The sequence below is a fragment of the Cygnus atratus genome, chromosome 1, assembly GCF_013377495.2.
Source record: "Cygnus atratus isolate AKBS03 ecotype Queensland, Australia chromosome 1, CAtr_DNAZoo_HiC_assembly, whole genome shotgun sequence".
Lineage (NCBI taxonomy): Eukaryota > Metazoa > Chordata > Aves > Anseriformes > Anatidae > Cygnus > Cygnus atratus.
In genome coordinates, this window is record NC_066362.1 from 13,412,382 (window position 1) to 13,427,029 (window position 14,648).

Genomic DNA, 14,648 nt, shown 5'->3' on the forward strand with positions numbered 1-14,648 from the left:
ATTATGCTTCATTTTATATGCATAACTGCTTCATTTTTACTAATATCCACAAAAACGTGAGTTGAAGTCATTTAACTTCCTTAAAACAATGTTCTTACCACATATAGAAGTATGTATAGAGATTTTATGAGGTTAATTCACTGAAGACTTATGAATATCTTAAAATGACCTCAAACATTTTTGTTCTACAGGCAGTAATCTATATTTTAAAACAGAAAATGGTTTACCTTCAATAATTTATGAAGTAGTTGCATGACAAACTGAAGCATGCATGAGTACACAGCTAAACCAAGTTTTCTTGGAAAACTCTTAGTATCATTTCTTTAATTGTTTATAAATCAGTATCATTTTCTGTTTAATGCTACAGCATGCTACATCTTTGTTAAAAACAGCCTTGTAATTGTGGCATGGCAATTTACATGAAAGATTCTTTCACAATATCTTAATAACAATATAACGACTTCTCTAAACAAACACATAGTAGGCTGAAAGGTTACTCCCATCAGTGGCTGTCCAAGCCAATGCACAGTTTAGGTTTTAGGATAAACCAGAAGCACAGTTTAGTTTAGACTATGTGTTGTCATTGGGAGTGTCCGCTTCCACTGATTATATAAGAAGCATGAAAAATATGCTCCTTAGTCATGACATTTAGATAACTCCTTAAGATGGGATGAATTCAGGCCATTGTGGCAAAGAATAGCTTCCACTAGATCCTTTATGAAAGCACGGGCAGAAGCAAAAGGAAAGCAGAGGCTTGGCTCTCAGAAAGTACAGCCAGTGCAGTAAAGCCAGCCTGCAGGAAAATGATTTCTAGTGTCACAGATGAAGTTATAGTTCCCCACTGGGCCAGATCATGGAAATATTTCTACTGCATACTTATACTGAGCAGGTTGTAAAGTAGTGATCTAGACTTTCATTACATTGTGGTGCTCATCATCTTGCCTGCCAGTGGGGACTCTTCAACTTGTAGGACATGTTATCAGTGCAAGTATATATGAATGGACAAAGTAGTAATTTAGGCAAGAAAATAGGAGACTGTGAGGCAGAATTTTCCTTATTTGTGTGATAAAAGCTTCAGGATACACCCAGAAGAGGGAAAGTAATATCAAAATAATTACAGGGGAAATTAAAGAGACTTCTCTGCCTGGCAATCACAAAGTGCTGGACAAACACACTGAACAGCAGAACCTGAGAGAACAGAATGCCCTGAGCAAAATGCCAAGTAATTTTCTGAGGATAAGTACCTCAAATTGGATTACGGTGTTTTCATTCACACTTAGATCCCTTGTTGTAATGGAGTGTTCTCCTATTTCATTTGAAACAAATACCATAGCTGAATCTTCCTCACTGTGAAAAAAAAAAAAAGGTATTTTAGAATCAGTTTATTCCACAGTCACTTTTTTCTAATTTATTGCTGAGTGATGCTTACGGAGCTCCCTTAGATGAATATGGGCAATAAAGCCCAATGTTTCCACCAGGATAGAAAAACCAGTTGTCCTCTTTGGGACCAAAGTCAAAGGTATCCAAAAGAATCACGGGATTTTTAAGGTTATTTCCATCAATAATGAAGTCATCTATGATCCAGATTTCTTCTTTTTTGCCTACAAAGAAAAGGGGAACATTCCTATTAACACCTAATAAAACTATCGTTAAAAAGCAGACTGGTGGCTGATATTTATGGATTACACTGAAAAAAGGGTGCTAAAGGCTTCACGGGCCATCTTTCCATAGTCCCCATACTACTCTACAGAATTAACTTTTATTTCTGTAAAATGTACAGAAGTCACAGCAAACTGAAGAGTGAAAAACCTATGCTAAGCATGTATCTTCCACTTAAATCACATTTACTTTGAAACTATATCATCAGTGTCATCTTTAGTTAAGAATCAGCTAAATAAGCAGCTGCCTAAAAGGATGATTTCATTCTACAACTTTTTCCTTGCACTCAGCAGCCTGTATTTGCTAACCAAGAGCTCTTTGAAAGAAACGGAAACTCTGAGTGACCTTCTTTCAAATGGATTATGAATTCAAATGTGTTGCAAAATTAGTATTTGCAAACTGGAGAGAAAGGATTAGATTGCCAGATCTTTTGTGTAATTGAACTTTTTCTTCATCTATCTGAAAGCCTTTCTGTTGATCAGAGAAAGTTAAAGGGCTTCTTTTATATGAAATTTGTATTTAAAGATGATTTCTACAAGAAAAGTTTAGTTAAATGTTTTAGACAGGACCCATCAGAAACATGAACTGGAACTGGATTCTTAGGTCTGGATTTGAATTTGCTTTTTTGTTAGAGCTATGCTAGGTATTTGCCTGAGTGGCATAAATAATTGCTGTATCACCAGGTCTAAATGATCACTGGAATTTGATAAGAGTCCTTAATGCCAACTCCTGCTAAGAGGTGTGCGTAGAGTAACTGAGAAGACAGTTTTCTTCAGCTGGCACGTGTCCTCTAATCAGGAGGAATAAGCTGTGTTCCTCTTGTGGTTTTCTACAGTCCTTTACAATTTAATCCAAAGATTAACTGCTCAGTACATTCTCTTTCTAAATGTTTTTTTAATGCCTAGTTAATTCCAAGCAAGGTAGGCCCAATTCCCATCTACACACGGGACACTTTTGTATAATTTGAGTATTGTAATGGGGCCTCAGTGTAAAGGACAATCAGGCCTATTAAAAATAATGAGGAGAACCTCTGTGAACATTATTGGTGTTGCTTGATCTCCCAAACCATCCAGGGTCAAAGCAGATAGTCTTCTGCACACTATCAAAGGTATTAGGTTAAGGTACTTTCACTTTAAAACATACAGAAACTTCATAAGAACTTTAAATATAACCTGATAGTTTTAATGGAAGGTCTTGAAACATAAGAAAACAAGATTTAAGAGTCTGTATTCTTGTTGAGTCCAAAAATCCAGCCTCTGACAGATGCTAAGCTTTGCAATTATGGATCTGGAGGCCCATGGGTGTCTATTCCTTACCATTGTTGTAAGGTTGCCAGAGTCTGAAACGTGTGGCATTGCTTTGGGCTGTGTAGGGCAGAGGAACATTGATAAAGAGGACATCTGTAGTCTGTGTGAAGTAAAACTCATCTATCAGGTGCCAAGTGATGCCACCGTTGACAGAATACTGCAGCAGAATAGAATGAGACCTCTCAGGGGTACCTGGAGCAAAGAGGACATGTTCATTATAAACTGGCTTTAAAAAACACTAGTGCAAAAACATTTCTTCAGGTATAAATATAGTTAGCTTAATCAGACATCTATTACAGAACATGAACTAGCTTTTATAACAATTCAAGCTGTTGAGAAGTTTCATGTGTATTAAACACATACAAATCCCTGCGCTTTCCTGTGCTTGTCTGTCTGGAATATGCTAATGAATTAGGGACTAAATTTGCATTGATGTTTGTTATAAGTACAGGCACAGTTCATTTACTTAGATAAGAAGCTGTATCAGTGTTTTTTATATATATGTATATATGTATATATATATATATAACACTGATACATACATATATATATATCAGAACAAATCAGCTCCTTCTTCCACAGATATTTTTTGGCAATTCAGTAGTTATTTGCTTGTTGTTCCTAGGTACCAGATATTATTATCACTATCTGTAGCACTCATAGGTAGACACAGCTTTCACTACTTTACCTCTTGTGGGTCAAGTAGCAAAATCCAGCCTTGTGCCTTCAGCTATTCCTGCCTTTTGGAACAATAATTTTAGTCATCTTATTTTTTAATATTTTGGCAAGGATCATATTTAAGAATATTTTCAAGACATAATTTGGTAAAATAAATCTTCACATAGATTTTGCTTTTAAACATGAAGTATTGGGTATGTCATTGTTTTGGGGCATGTTATGTTTTTTTGGCTAATATTTTTTTCCTCTCTTTTGCATAGAAGTCTTTAACAATAGTAATGAACAGCCAAGGATACATGATAAAATGCTTGTTAAAAGATTTAGCTGAGATTTTCATTTGAGAAGAAAGAAGTGGTTCAAAACTATTTTCACTCTGTCCTATGTCTAAGCAGCAAGTAAATTAAGGTCCATCCCAAGTCCTTCCACCTTCCACCAAAGGGATATGGCAGTTGCATGTTGAAATTTCAACCTTGAAGCACCAGTTACACAAGTAAAGCTGTGAAAAACTTCCTGAAACTGCATGGGAGTAACATGAATGCTCAACCAGGTTAGTGGCTCTTCACTGGGATAATCCTGAGTGCGATAAAATTATTTTGCAAGGCCAAAAAGGGCAGATGTTTGGAACATGGTAAGACTGAGTGATTGGATTGATTGTACACGCACTAGAGAAACTGTCTCAAGCTTATTACACCAACTTGTGAGCTTGGCTTGCAGAGTCTGACTATCTTTCATACACAATTAAATAGAATTATGGCATTTTAGTTTTCTCTATCGTACCTGCTAGGAAGTCAAATGGTAAGAATTCAGTGGACTGAAACTTGAAAATGAAAAACTCTGTAGTTCCCTACCAGTCCCTTAAGTAATCTACTATAGGCACCATTTTATGACTTAAAAAAAAGTTGAATTCTTTTTTTATTTTTTTTTCCACTATAGTGCAAAATCTAAAAATCTTGAGCTATCTTGTTTTTCTTCTGCTCGAAGACAGTGCTAGCTATGCTGTTTTTGACACCACCACAGTTTACTTTTTTTCTGAGGAATTGCACAGATGGCCACCTAGTCTGGTAGCAAGGTAGCGATGATGTGAAAGCTCAAACAAGTTCCTATATTATCTACCATAAACTGGTGATCATGTAAACTGTAGTTGGAAATGTAAATCTATACTATTTTCTGTGGTACTACTTTGTAGGGATAAAGCTAGAGAAGTGATAGGAAATCAACAGTGATCTTACCTTTGGCTATAAATTTAAATGAAAACTGGATGTACACAGTATTAGTGCAATCTAGATCTCTTGAAACCAGCATTCTCAGTCCTTCCTGCAAATACAGAATATATAATGTGAATCACAGTTCCCATTATTGAAGATTCTATGCAACTTACTATTGTCTGGATGTTGACTGCCACTGACTGCTCTGGCAGCAAGAGAGGTAGCTCTGTCCCTTCTTTTCTCCCAGGCTGAAAATTAGAATAGTGATAGCCTTGGCAAAGTGATCCATAGTAATGGAAGGTGCTAGATATAGGTCTTTGCAACCTCTAGAGGCACAGCTCCATGATAGGTACAGACATAGGTTCAGCTCATTCAGCTCATGCCCTGAATCACCAGGATGTCATCTGATCTGCAAGCACTGTAGTTGACTTACTCAGACATTCAGTCCAAATTCATATACCCATTCTTTCGGCAAACCATATAGCAGCTGAGCACCCTAATTTTCAAGGAGGAAGTCTCCTCTCAAGGAGCTCTTTTCTGTGCCTCCAAAAATTATTTTTTGTACAAATATCCTCTTCTGTGGTAACCTCTTGACTCAGGAAGGGATTGTTCCTTTTCCTGTAGTAAGGAAAAGGAGTGGGTGGGAAAAGTCATAGTGACCTATAAGATCCTGTCCATCTCTACAGATGAGCTCAATGTTTAGTGGATCCTGGAGACAGACCTGATCCCTGTTCTGCAGAGGATCTAGCAAACTCCACCTCACAGAGCTTTTCTCTTTCTCAGACCCCTTCCCCCAAGGAACAACCTGCAGGAACAACCAAGCCAAGTTTTAGACAATTCACAACCTCTGATTTATGATTTAGATTATTTAAAGAGGTTGAACTGGAGTCTAGGTTTTGAAAAAACATATTTATAAAGAATTAATTTCTACATGTGAAGTTATTAAACTCTGCTTTTCAAGGGCACCTAAATTCACCATGTCAAATGAAAAGACTCATGTAAGCTTAAAATTTTTGTTCTTATCTGAACAAAAGTCTTTTATGGGGAGAAATATTTATCTGTTCTGTTGAAGAACTGAGAAGTTCAGAAAACATGGCATTTCCTGACCTTTTTAGACCTTTAGTTAAAAACAAACAAAAAAACCCTCCTTAATGAGCTAAAAAACTTTTAAAAGATACAAATAAGTAAACCACATTCTAACTACACAAACTTTGAATACCTAGATTACAGTGATCAGTATCATTCAAAATACTCAAAAATCAGTCAGAGGATTTCAAGACAGACATCACAGATTGCAACGAGTACTGTATTACCAAATCACTCAGCCTCAAGAATCACAACTGCAGAGTTTCATTTTTTTCCTTTGGAAGTTAAGGAGGAATTTATAACCAAAAACAAAAACAAAAACAAAAAACACATTTGATCATAAAAACAACTGTAACAAACATGGTGCATGTTTAGGGCAGAAAAACACGAGAAAAATGAAAATGTCAAATTCTAACCTAAAGACTTTGAAATAAACTTACGGAGGAAACAACAAAAAATCACTTTCTCTTCCTAACTCTACTATTTTTATTCATTTTTTTCAATGCAATGAATCTCTGACCCCTTTAAAAATGAGAGCTGTTCCAGACTTGATGGTGTCACCATTCAGGTTTTCCCTCTCAGCACCATAGACCTCAGGCCAAAGGTCTGGATGCAAGTTACCATTGAAATCATCCTTCAGGACAGATGGCAGAGGAATGACAGGGACACAGTATGGACCACCAAAGCCTCTGTCACACCTAGCAACAAATTCAGAGGAAAAGGTATTATCCATCTGGCCTAGATAAAACACAACATCTTTTCTATAAAGTATGGAAAGCAAGTTGTTACTTACACACAATGATCTGCATCACAGATGCCGTGGCCTGAGCACATCCAAGGGCATCCTGTAGCCAAGATCACATTATCAATAGCCCAAGAATCAACACCAGAAGCATAGTTGTATTGAATCCATCTGAATCGTGTTCTGGGAGAGCTAGAAAAAATAGAGTGAATGCATTTCAGGCTTTAAAATGTTTCCTCCACAAAGTGTTACATAATAAAGAAAGTCCTATGGACTTCAGGAGAACAAAAACATTTTAATAAGCACAACACTTTGTATCTGGAAAAGTCTTATACTCCATTAGAAACTGGAAGTTTCAATTTCTCAGATGAGTTTTCAGGCAAAATTCCAGCAGATCTAAACGAAGATGTCTGAAGTGAACCAGTGCTGTGACTCTTCCTGGTTAGCAAAGTGGTTGAGCAGAAACTACCAGCTTTATTAGCATCCAACAGCTCTATAAATTGCTAGTAGAGTTGAAACAATATAACTGCTTCAGTGTTATGTAAAGAAAAATAAAGATTACATGCACTCATGTATATTTGTATAATAATATATGAATATATGTACAAACATGCACCTGCATACCCGCTGCGGTAAATGCTGACTGCCTTACTATGTTCAGATGGGGAAAATACTTTGGAAAAAAATCTCTGAAGATGGTATGGATTAAATAATATTGTAGTTGTTCAAGCAGGAAATGTTCTGTGGAGCTGATCCTAGACCAACACACTAGGAAATACCCTGTGACTTTGACTGGGTCAAGCTATCTTCATACTTGTGAAGAAAATTATGGAAGAATCTTCTTGGATGAAGATGTATGGTTCTGTGGAGTGTACTATGAGATTAGAAACCAAGATGTGAATCGTAGTCCCTGTTCATTTACTTTGTCCATTTTTACTAGCATATTTTCAAGGTGGTGGAATTTACAAAGATAATGTGTAGGGTGCTTTTAAGAATTATGGAACTATTCAGAGTAATGGTAAGTAAGATTATTGTCATCTGTTATTTCTGAACTAGTGCATGGTTTTATTCGGAGAGATGGATGTCAGCTTATCTGCCACATTCATTTACAGCAATGTGATATCACTATGAGGCAGACAGATCTCTCCTCCTGGTCAAAAGGGTGGAGGTGGCACATCCAGTAACATGCATTTTGACTTGCTGAGTGCTGTGATTAATGTGCCTAAATCTTGGATGACAAATAACATTATTACTGATGTGAAATGACAGAAAATACCTTTATATGAGAGGATGGGTCAGTGCATTCATTCTTGTTTCTTACTGGGTAAATGTTAGAAAAACTTAGTTTAGAATTCCTATTCTTTGATGCCATAGATTGTGGGCAAGGCTTAAGAATTCACTGATCCAAATTTGTTACTTACTTAAATTCCTGCAGTTCATATTATATCTGATGAAATATTTTGAAGTGAAATTTAAAATTCTGATGGCATGAAAACACACATTTAATAATTTAAAAGACATGCAGAAAATTCCCAAGCTGGGGGATGTTTGCTCAAATTAGATCAGCAAAATCTATATCATGCTAAACAGCTAGAACAGTGCTCACTATGTTGCAGGTGGAAGGTAGACCGTAATTCTCTTCCAATTTTGGAATCTTTCTGAAGTGTAGATGGAGCTCTCGGTGTAGTGCTGACAGCCGATGGTTGGAGGCACACACTCCTCTGTCACCAAGTGCCAGTCTCTCCCGTTGTTTAAAGAATACTGCAGGTGAATACTATGAGAATTGCTGTATGGCTTGCTGCAACCCATGCTTAGCTCAAACTGCAGGAAAGTAGAGGCTGATACATGAAAGTCCCAAGTCTCTGCAAAGCGAGGTTTTCCTAATAAAAGAGAGAAACAACAAAAATGAAATTGAATGCCTTATGCATATGCTTTTGGTACTGTCATTCAGATTTGTTATCTGCATTTTCACCTCCTTTTTTTCAGCTTCTCTTCCCTGCAGATTACTATATACTTGAATCTCTGAATACCTCCCATATTGTAAAAACTTGATCCACACAGAATTTATAAAATAGGTGCATACAAATGTAGTAGTGCTTGGTGACACATACCGATGTTTTCACTGAACATCAGAGCTGTATCCATAGATAGGCAGTCAATGTCTACTTGTCCCCCTTGTATTCTGTACCAGCTTGCTTGTAAATCCACAGTTCCATCAAATTTATCCTGGAAGCCAGTTTGAGAGCTGTCATTCATCCCTATAAGCACATCATCCAAAGCCCACTGAGCCGAATGCTTCCCTATAAAAAGCAGAATGGGTGAGTTAGTGGAGTCCCTGTTAGTTATTTTTTCATAACTGCAGCCTGCATTCATGTAGTGAGCTGTGCTCAGTCACAGACTGACCACTGTTAAACATGGCTAACACATTGCTCAAGGATGAACCTGGACTCTAAATTATGCTTCTTTTTCAGCTTCAATGCCTTCATCATTGTGCACTCTCCCTGCGTTTGAATGAGACATTTCCTGAGCCCTTAGGTTGGGGATTTCCATTTATCAGTCACAACCTTCCTGTTATTCCCCACAGCTAAATCAGAAAGGCCTCTGACTAACTCCCAAATTACCTTTTGATTGGAAGAGGATAGCTTTCTACTGGCATGCTAAAAATGTTGTCTTACTGTACAATCACTTTCGTACCCTTATAGAAGAAGAAGGAAAGACTTGATAAATTGTGAGCTCACGACGATGTGCCAGGACTTATGTCTTGCCAACAAGAGGAACATGGGTCATGGCTGATAGAGCCACTCTGCACTGAGTTATGTCAGACAAAGGATAATCTATGAAGGAGCTATCGTCTGTAATGAGGAGTGGTTGTCACCTGTGGGCACTGGTATGGAACGTTGTATTTCAGCCTCCCGTCACAAATTCTCTCTCTCACTGAGATCTAGAGGACTGCTGTCCTAGCCTTACAGAGACCACTCTCAGCAGAGACAGATGTCACCCAGATGCCTCCAGAGGCAAGCAGTGACCAGCAGGACATAGGTAGAGAGCAACAGGTCTGACATCTCACCACTAAACAGTGCAAACTGCTATGGCAGAATGATGGTCTGTGGTCCACCAATTCCTGTTCAGCATTTTTCTCAAATGAACTGGCTTTGTAGCTAAATCACATCCTCTTGTCTTGTCTACTTTCTTCCCTAGTGAGGACAGTTAACTCCAGCACGTATATTGTACAAAAATGTACGAATAAAAATAGCCATCAAAATGATAAATGATATCCAAGAAGCTACATACCGTAATTACCTGACTGTAAGCTATGTTCTTTTCTCCCCAGGGAGCTGCTGTTAAAATGTACTTTTCTATATGTCTGAGCATCACCTTCTATTTCCTGCAGGGAGCCAGGAGCTCCTGCCTTGCGCAAAGGTGAAACACTTAATAAGGACACTTTTACTAGTAGTAATGTGCCACAGTGCAAGGCAGGAGCTGTCACGGTGGCTGTAGCTATCAGTCAGCATCAGGGCTTTACTTTCATCTGAGGATGCGGGAAATATCTGAGCGGGCTTTGGAGGTGGAGCAGAAGGCAGAGGCACGGGGCTCTGGGTATGCAGAGATGTTAATATAGGGAGTTCTATAATATATATCTATGATTCTATGAGATGGGAGCCACTATGTAGGCAGGTTCAAGACCAAGTTATGCCTCCCCTTCCAAATCAGATGAAAAATGAGATGTGTTAGCCATTTTACATCCCAGGTCACTCTTTACTCAGGTAAGTCCTCTCATCTTATTCAAGCTTTTCTGTGTAAACTTTTCCCCTCTTCTCCTCTCAGCATCTTTGGTTTAAACTTGGCTTTTAAACAATTTTAATCTTAAACACCGTATTGTGCTTGGGTGTTATAGAAGAAAATTATGTCTGTAGCATGACTAAGGAAAGCCTAAACATGCACTTACAGCATCCAAACTGTTCACCACAATGTGTTTTTCATAACCTGAGGTTTCTGCAGCACACACCCATATGGAGAAGCACTCATGCTTGGGTTGGATAAAAGCATTTAATGAATTCTTAGGATGGCATTGCATACCATGTTGTGGCTGCCACCACCTGAAAGCTGTGGCAGGGGTTTTGGCCTCCCGAGGTAAGTCTATCGAAACAACCTGAGGTTCCAGGTATGACATGAAGTCCAGCTCTCGCAGTAAATGCCAGGTGATCCCGTTATCATTTGTGAATTGAACCACGAGACCTGTTGTTAAAATTAAGCAAGGCAGTTAGTCAGACTGTGCAGAGAAGAGGGGGGCAGCTCTTCAGCCTGTGCTCAGGAGTTGCCAGCCCTTGTCCAGTGTACACCACTGACGTGAGTGTGTCTCCCCTATCCATTTGGCATTTCCTGGTCCAGGAGCATTTTGTGCTCAAGACCTGTTGCAAACTTGACATGGGCTCACCATCTGCTACATGTTGTGTTGTTTGTCTTCACCAAACTCAAAGAATCAAATCTTTTACTTATTGAGGGTGTAACGTGCCTTTCTTAATACAGTCAGTATTTATTTCATGTGGAGTATTCCTAGAGTTTGTGTGGGACACTAAGTTGTAATTCTGATTGCTGGGCTTCCCATAAGGGGTAGTTCAAAATGTTTATGCTACCTATGCAAGCTCGCAGCATCTTTAAAAGTGAATTATCTTAATATTTAGATAATTTAAGATAGTCTTTGGATCTTACAAATATTATGGTAAAAAGTAGCACATAGCAGAATTTTGAAATCACTAATGAGCTCATCACAGGGGATAATGCAAGAAAGAAGCACTTCCTATGTATATTTCTCCTCTTAAAACTCTTTTATACTGGAATACTTTCAAAGATAACATATTTTCTTGTGTCTTACAGCAGTGCAAATGAGAGGAGAATCAAACCCTTACTGTAATCTATGCTGAAAGATGACAGTTCTGAATCGGTATCAATACAAATGCCGTACACCAGGAAACAGTCCATTGATGTTAAATGGTTTATGAGAGAAAAACAAGGTTTTCTCAGTGACAGTGACAGAATTTCTCAGTGATTAGTGACTTCTGTCTTCATGCAACTAGACCACTTTACACAGGGAATCTGCTCCCAAAACTCTGCTGATCCTTCCCAAATCCAAATATCAGTCCCATCTCCATCACAATAATTCTAAGCATGTAGGTAAAATAAGGGAGGATGCAGCTGGGAGAGATGAACTTCTTCACACTAAACATATTTCCTTCTGCAGCTTTATAATTTTGTGTTTCAGGTAAATTATGCATGAGAATGGCTTGAAAGGCAATCTTTTATCACACCCACTGATGGAGATGAAAACTGAATAAGTTTTCAGGCACACAACTCTTCTTCAGGTGAGATATGGAAGTTAACAAATTTATCCTGAACTTGAAGTTTATTCCTTGTGTTTCAGACCTGAAGAAAGTCCTGTGTACTTGTATATCTACCTGTTTTCCAACATTTTCAAGTAGTTTAATAAAAGCAACTATACCTCTTCTTGCCAATCTTGTCTTAAACCATCACAGCTCGAAAAAAATTACTGTTACTAATAGAGCACCATTAGGTTTGGTAAAAATAAATATAAATAAAAATATGGGATAAAAGTAAATAGACTTCTTTTTAATTGAAAGTTAACTTATGTACCATTTACGAAAAGTGAAGAGCTAATTGAATAATGTTAAAAATGAAACAGACTTTCTCATTTTGTAGAGACAATAAAAGGTAAAAGCACTATAGAAGACCCCAAGTACAAAAAGCTTATTATAAGGAAAAGAGGTTTTACCTTCATTTCTGGCTCTTGGTCTGTTGCAGGAGTTGCCAGTAGCCTTGCTTCCAATTTGTACATAAAATTGAACTAGCCTGTTAAAAAAATATCAGATTAGAAGAGAAGTGCAATTATCTTCTAATAGCACAAGGTTAGTTAGGATAAATCTTTTCTCCTTAACTAATGTTGCATTTTCAGTTAGGTCATTATTTCAGGCTTATTGATCAGGCAGTGATCCTACTGAAATCAAGCATTGCCATAGTAAAGAGTAGGGGACCCACGACAGAAGTTGATGTGTTTTATTGATCCTGTGCCTAATAAATATATTGTTGAACCGAGCAGGAGACTTTAACAGTTCCTTCCTTCACACAAAGATGCAAAAATGCTAAAGCCAAATCTGCAACTTACATCAGGTCTTACCTTGATCTCTTCTAACTGGAACCTGGTTTAAGCCTTAACAGATAACAGTAGAGTTTAAATGGAGTTATTACATCCTCTCTAAATTACCAGTCTCTTTTTGATTGTTAAATTCTTAATGTAAAAAAATGTCAGTAATAAGCATTCATGGGATGTTTCGTGAACTAGTCACTTGGAGTATGAATCTATACATTTTAATTTAATTGAACATTATCTTGTTCTTTTGTTATGAGACAGGGAAGAAATGTTCCTGATTTGCCTTCTTTGTATCTTCCCTGTAGTCATTACTTTTTATAACTTCCATACTTCTCCTCCTCCTTTCTATGGTAAACCATGGCAACATTTTCATCTGCATGATAGTTTTTCCATATCCTTGATTTTTCCCATAGCTATTTTCTGAAACCCTTCTAAGGCTGCAACATGCCTTTGAGACAATGATGTTGGTTTAACTGACAGAATTTTGGACAAGCCTGGAACATCCTTATCTAGCTATATTTGAATTAATAATTATCCCATCCTTGTGCTCCAAAATCTTGTCATTTTTATCACAGTCTACAGTGACGCCTTGCTACACTTGTTGAATTGTTATTTTTAATTGTGAATCTGAGGTGTCAGTGTAGTTTACATTTTCTTTTAGATGTGCACTGTTTTACTAGTAACAACAATTTATTTTAATTAATGTCCTGTTGCTCACTCGCCAAATTTCATTACATATTTCTGACGTTTGTCTGAGGCTTCTCTGGTCATAACTAATGTAAAGAGCAGTGACGTGACTGAAAAGGCCACTGCCCTCTCATCTACTCCTTCTTCACAGGTCATCTGCATTGCACATCTGAAACAATGCCAGAACTGAGCAGGGAACGTGGGCTCATACCTGCCCTGAGCTTTTGCATGCTGAAAGTTGGCAAGGCCATTCTCCTTCCTGTTTCCTAAACAAGTTTTGACTTATGATGATGCCTGCCTGTTGTTTTATTGTAGTACTTGCTGATGTGATGTTTTTGAGAAGCAACTGCTCTTGTGCTGGGAGGCATCTTTGTGGAGTACACATGGAGAGGTGGGGTTATTGCCAAGCAGGGACTTGGGGGAAAAAAGAACATGAATCGAAAGGAAACTAGGCTTTGTTAATTCTATTGCTTGTAGATAACTTCTTTATTTTAAATACTAGTTTTCAAGGTGGATTTATGGCTCTGTGTGAAGAAAGAATGCTTGATTTGTCACTCAGATAACTCCCCACAAGGATAACTCTTTTTGCTTTAGGGGATTTGGTTCTAATTTGTACTGACATCAGTAAAATCACAGACAAGCCACAGGACTACAGGCAGAGCCAGTACCACGCAGATATGACTCCAATTTCCCTCAGCCACTGCTACATACACATTGTTATGATCCTCTCCTGATTCTAAAGCTGACCACAATCCAGTTCTGTTACTGAAATTGGTATTTCGTATGTGACATGTTTCGTATACCCATAGGGACTTGACAAGCCAGAATATACTCATCAGACTCATTCATGATATAACCCCATAGCTCAAGAACAGAATGGTTCACAGTGTTGCAAAGATTAGTCAAATAGGTCCTATTTTCTGCTGCTCTGCTTTCTGAGGCAGTATTCTGGCAATAAAACACTATACCGCAGCCTCACAGGTGAAAGGATTTATAGATAAAATTCTCTTTTATGACTGCCAAATGTAGAGATCAGTAAAAAGCAAAACAAACAAAAACAGAAACAGAAACAAAAACAAAAAACCTTTCTGCAGAAGAGTGAACCAGCCCATCTGATCTGG

At 37.8% G+C, this 14,648-nt stretch overlaps 1 protein-coding gene across 1 annotated transcript in view; it reads right to left on the reverse strand.

Annotated features, from left to right (window-relative positions):
- Positions 1-14,648, reverse strand: part of RELN (reelin) — a 296,816-nt gene that overhangs the window by 46,302 nt on the left and 235,866 nt on the right. The window contains exons 31-40 of the mRNA XM_035549571.1: positions 12,466-12,542; positions 10,755-10,913; positions 8,789-8,977; positions 8,284-8,557; positions 6,729-6,869; positions 6,456-6,633; positions 4,874-4,958; positions 2,976-3,158; positions 1,430-1,601; positions 1,245-1,347 (exon numbers count right to left, since the gene is read on the reverse strand). Of these exons, the coding sequence (XP_035405464.1) occupies positions 1,245-1,347; positions 1,430-1,601; positions 2,976-3,158; positions 4,874-4,958; positions 6,456-6,633; positions 6,729-6,869; positions 8,284-8,557; positions 8,789-8,977; positions 10,755-10,913; positions 12,466-12,542 (1,561 nt within the window). The remainder of the gene's footprint in view (positions 1-1,244; positions 1,348-1,429; positions 1,602-2,975; positions 3,159-4,873; positions 4,959-6,455; positions 6,634-6,728; positions 6,870-8,283; positions 8,558-8,788; positions 8,978-10,754; positions 10,914-12,465; positions 12,543-14,648) is intronic.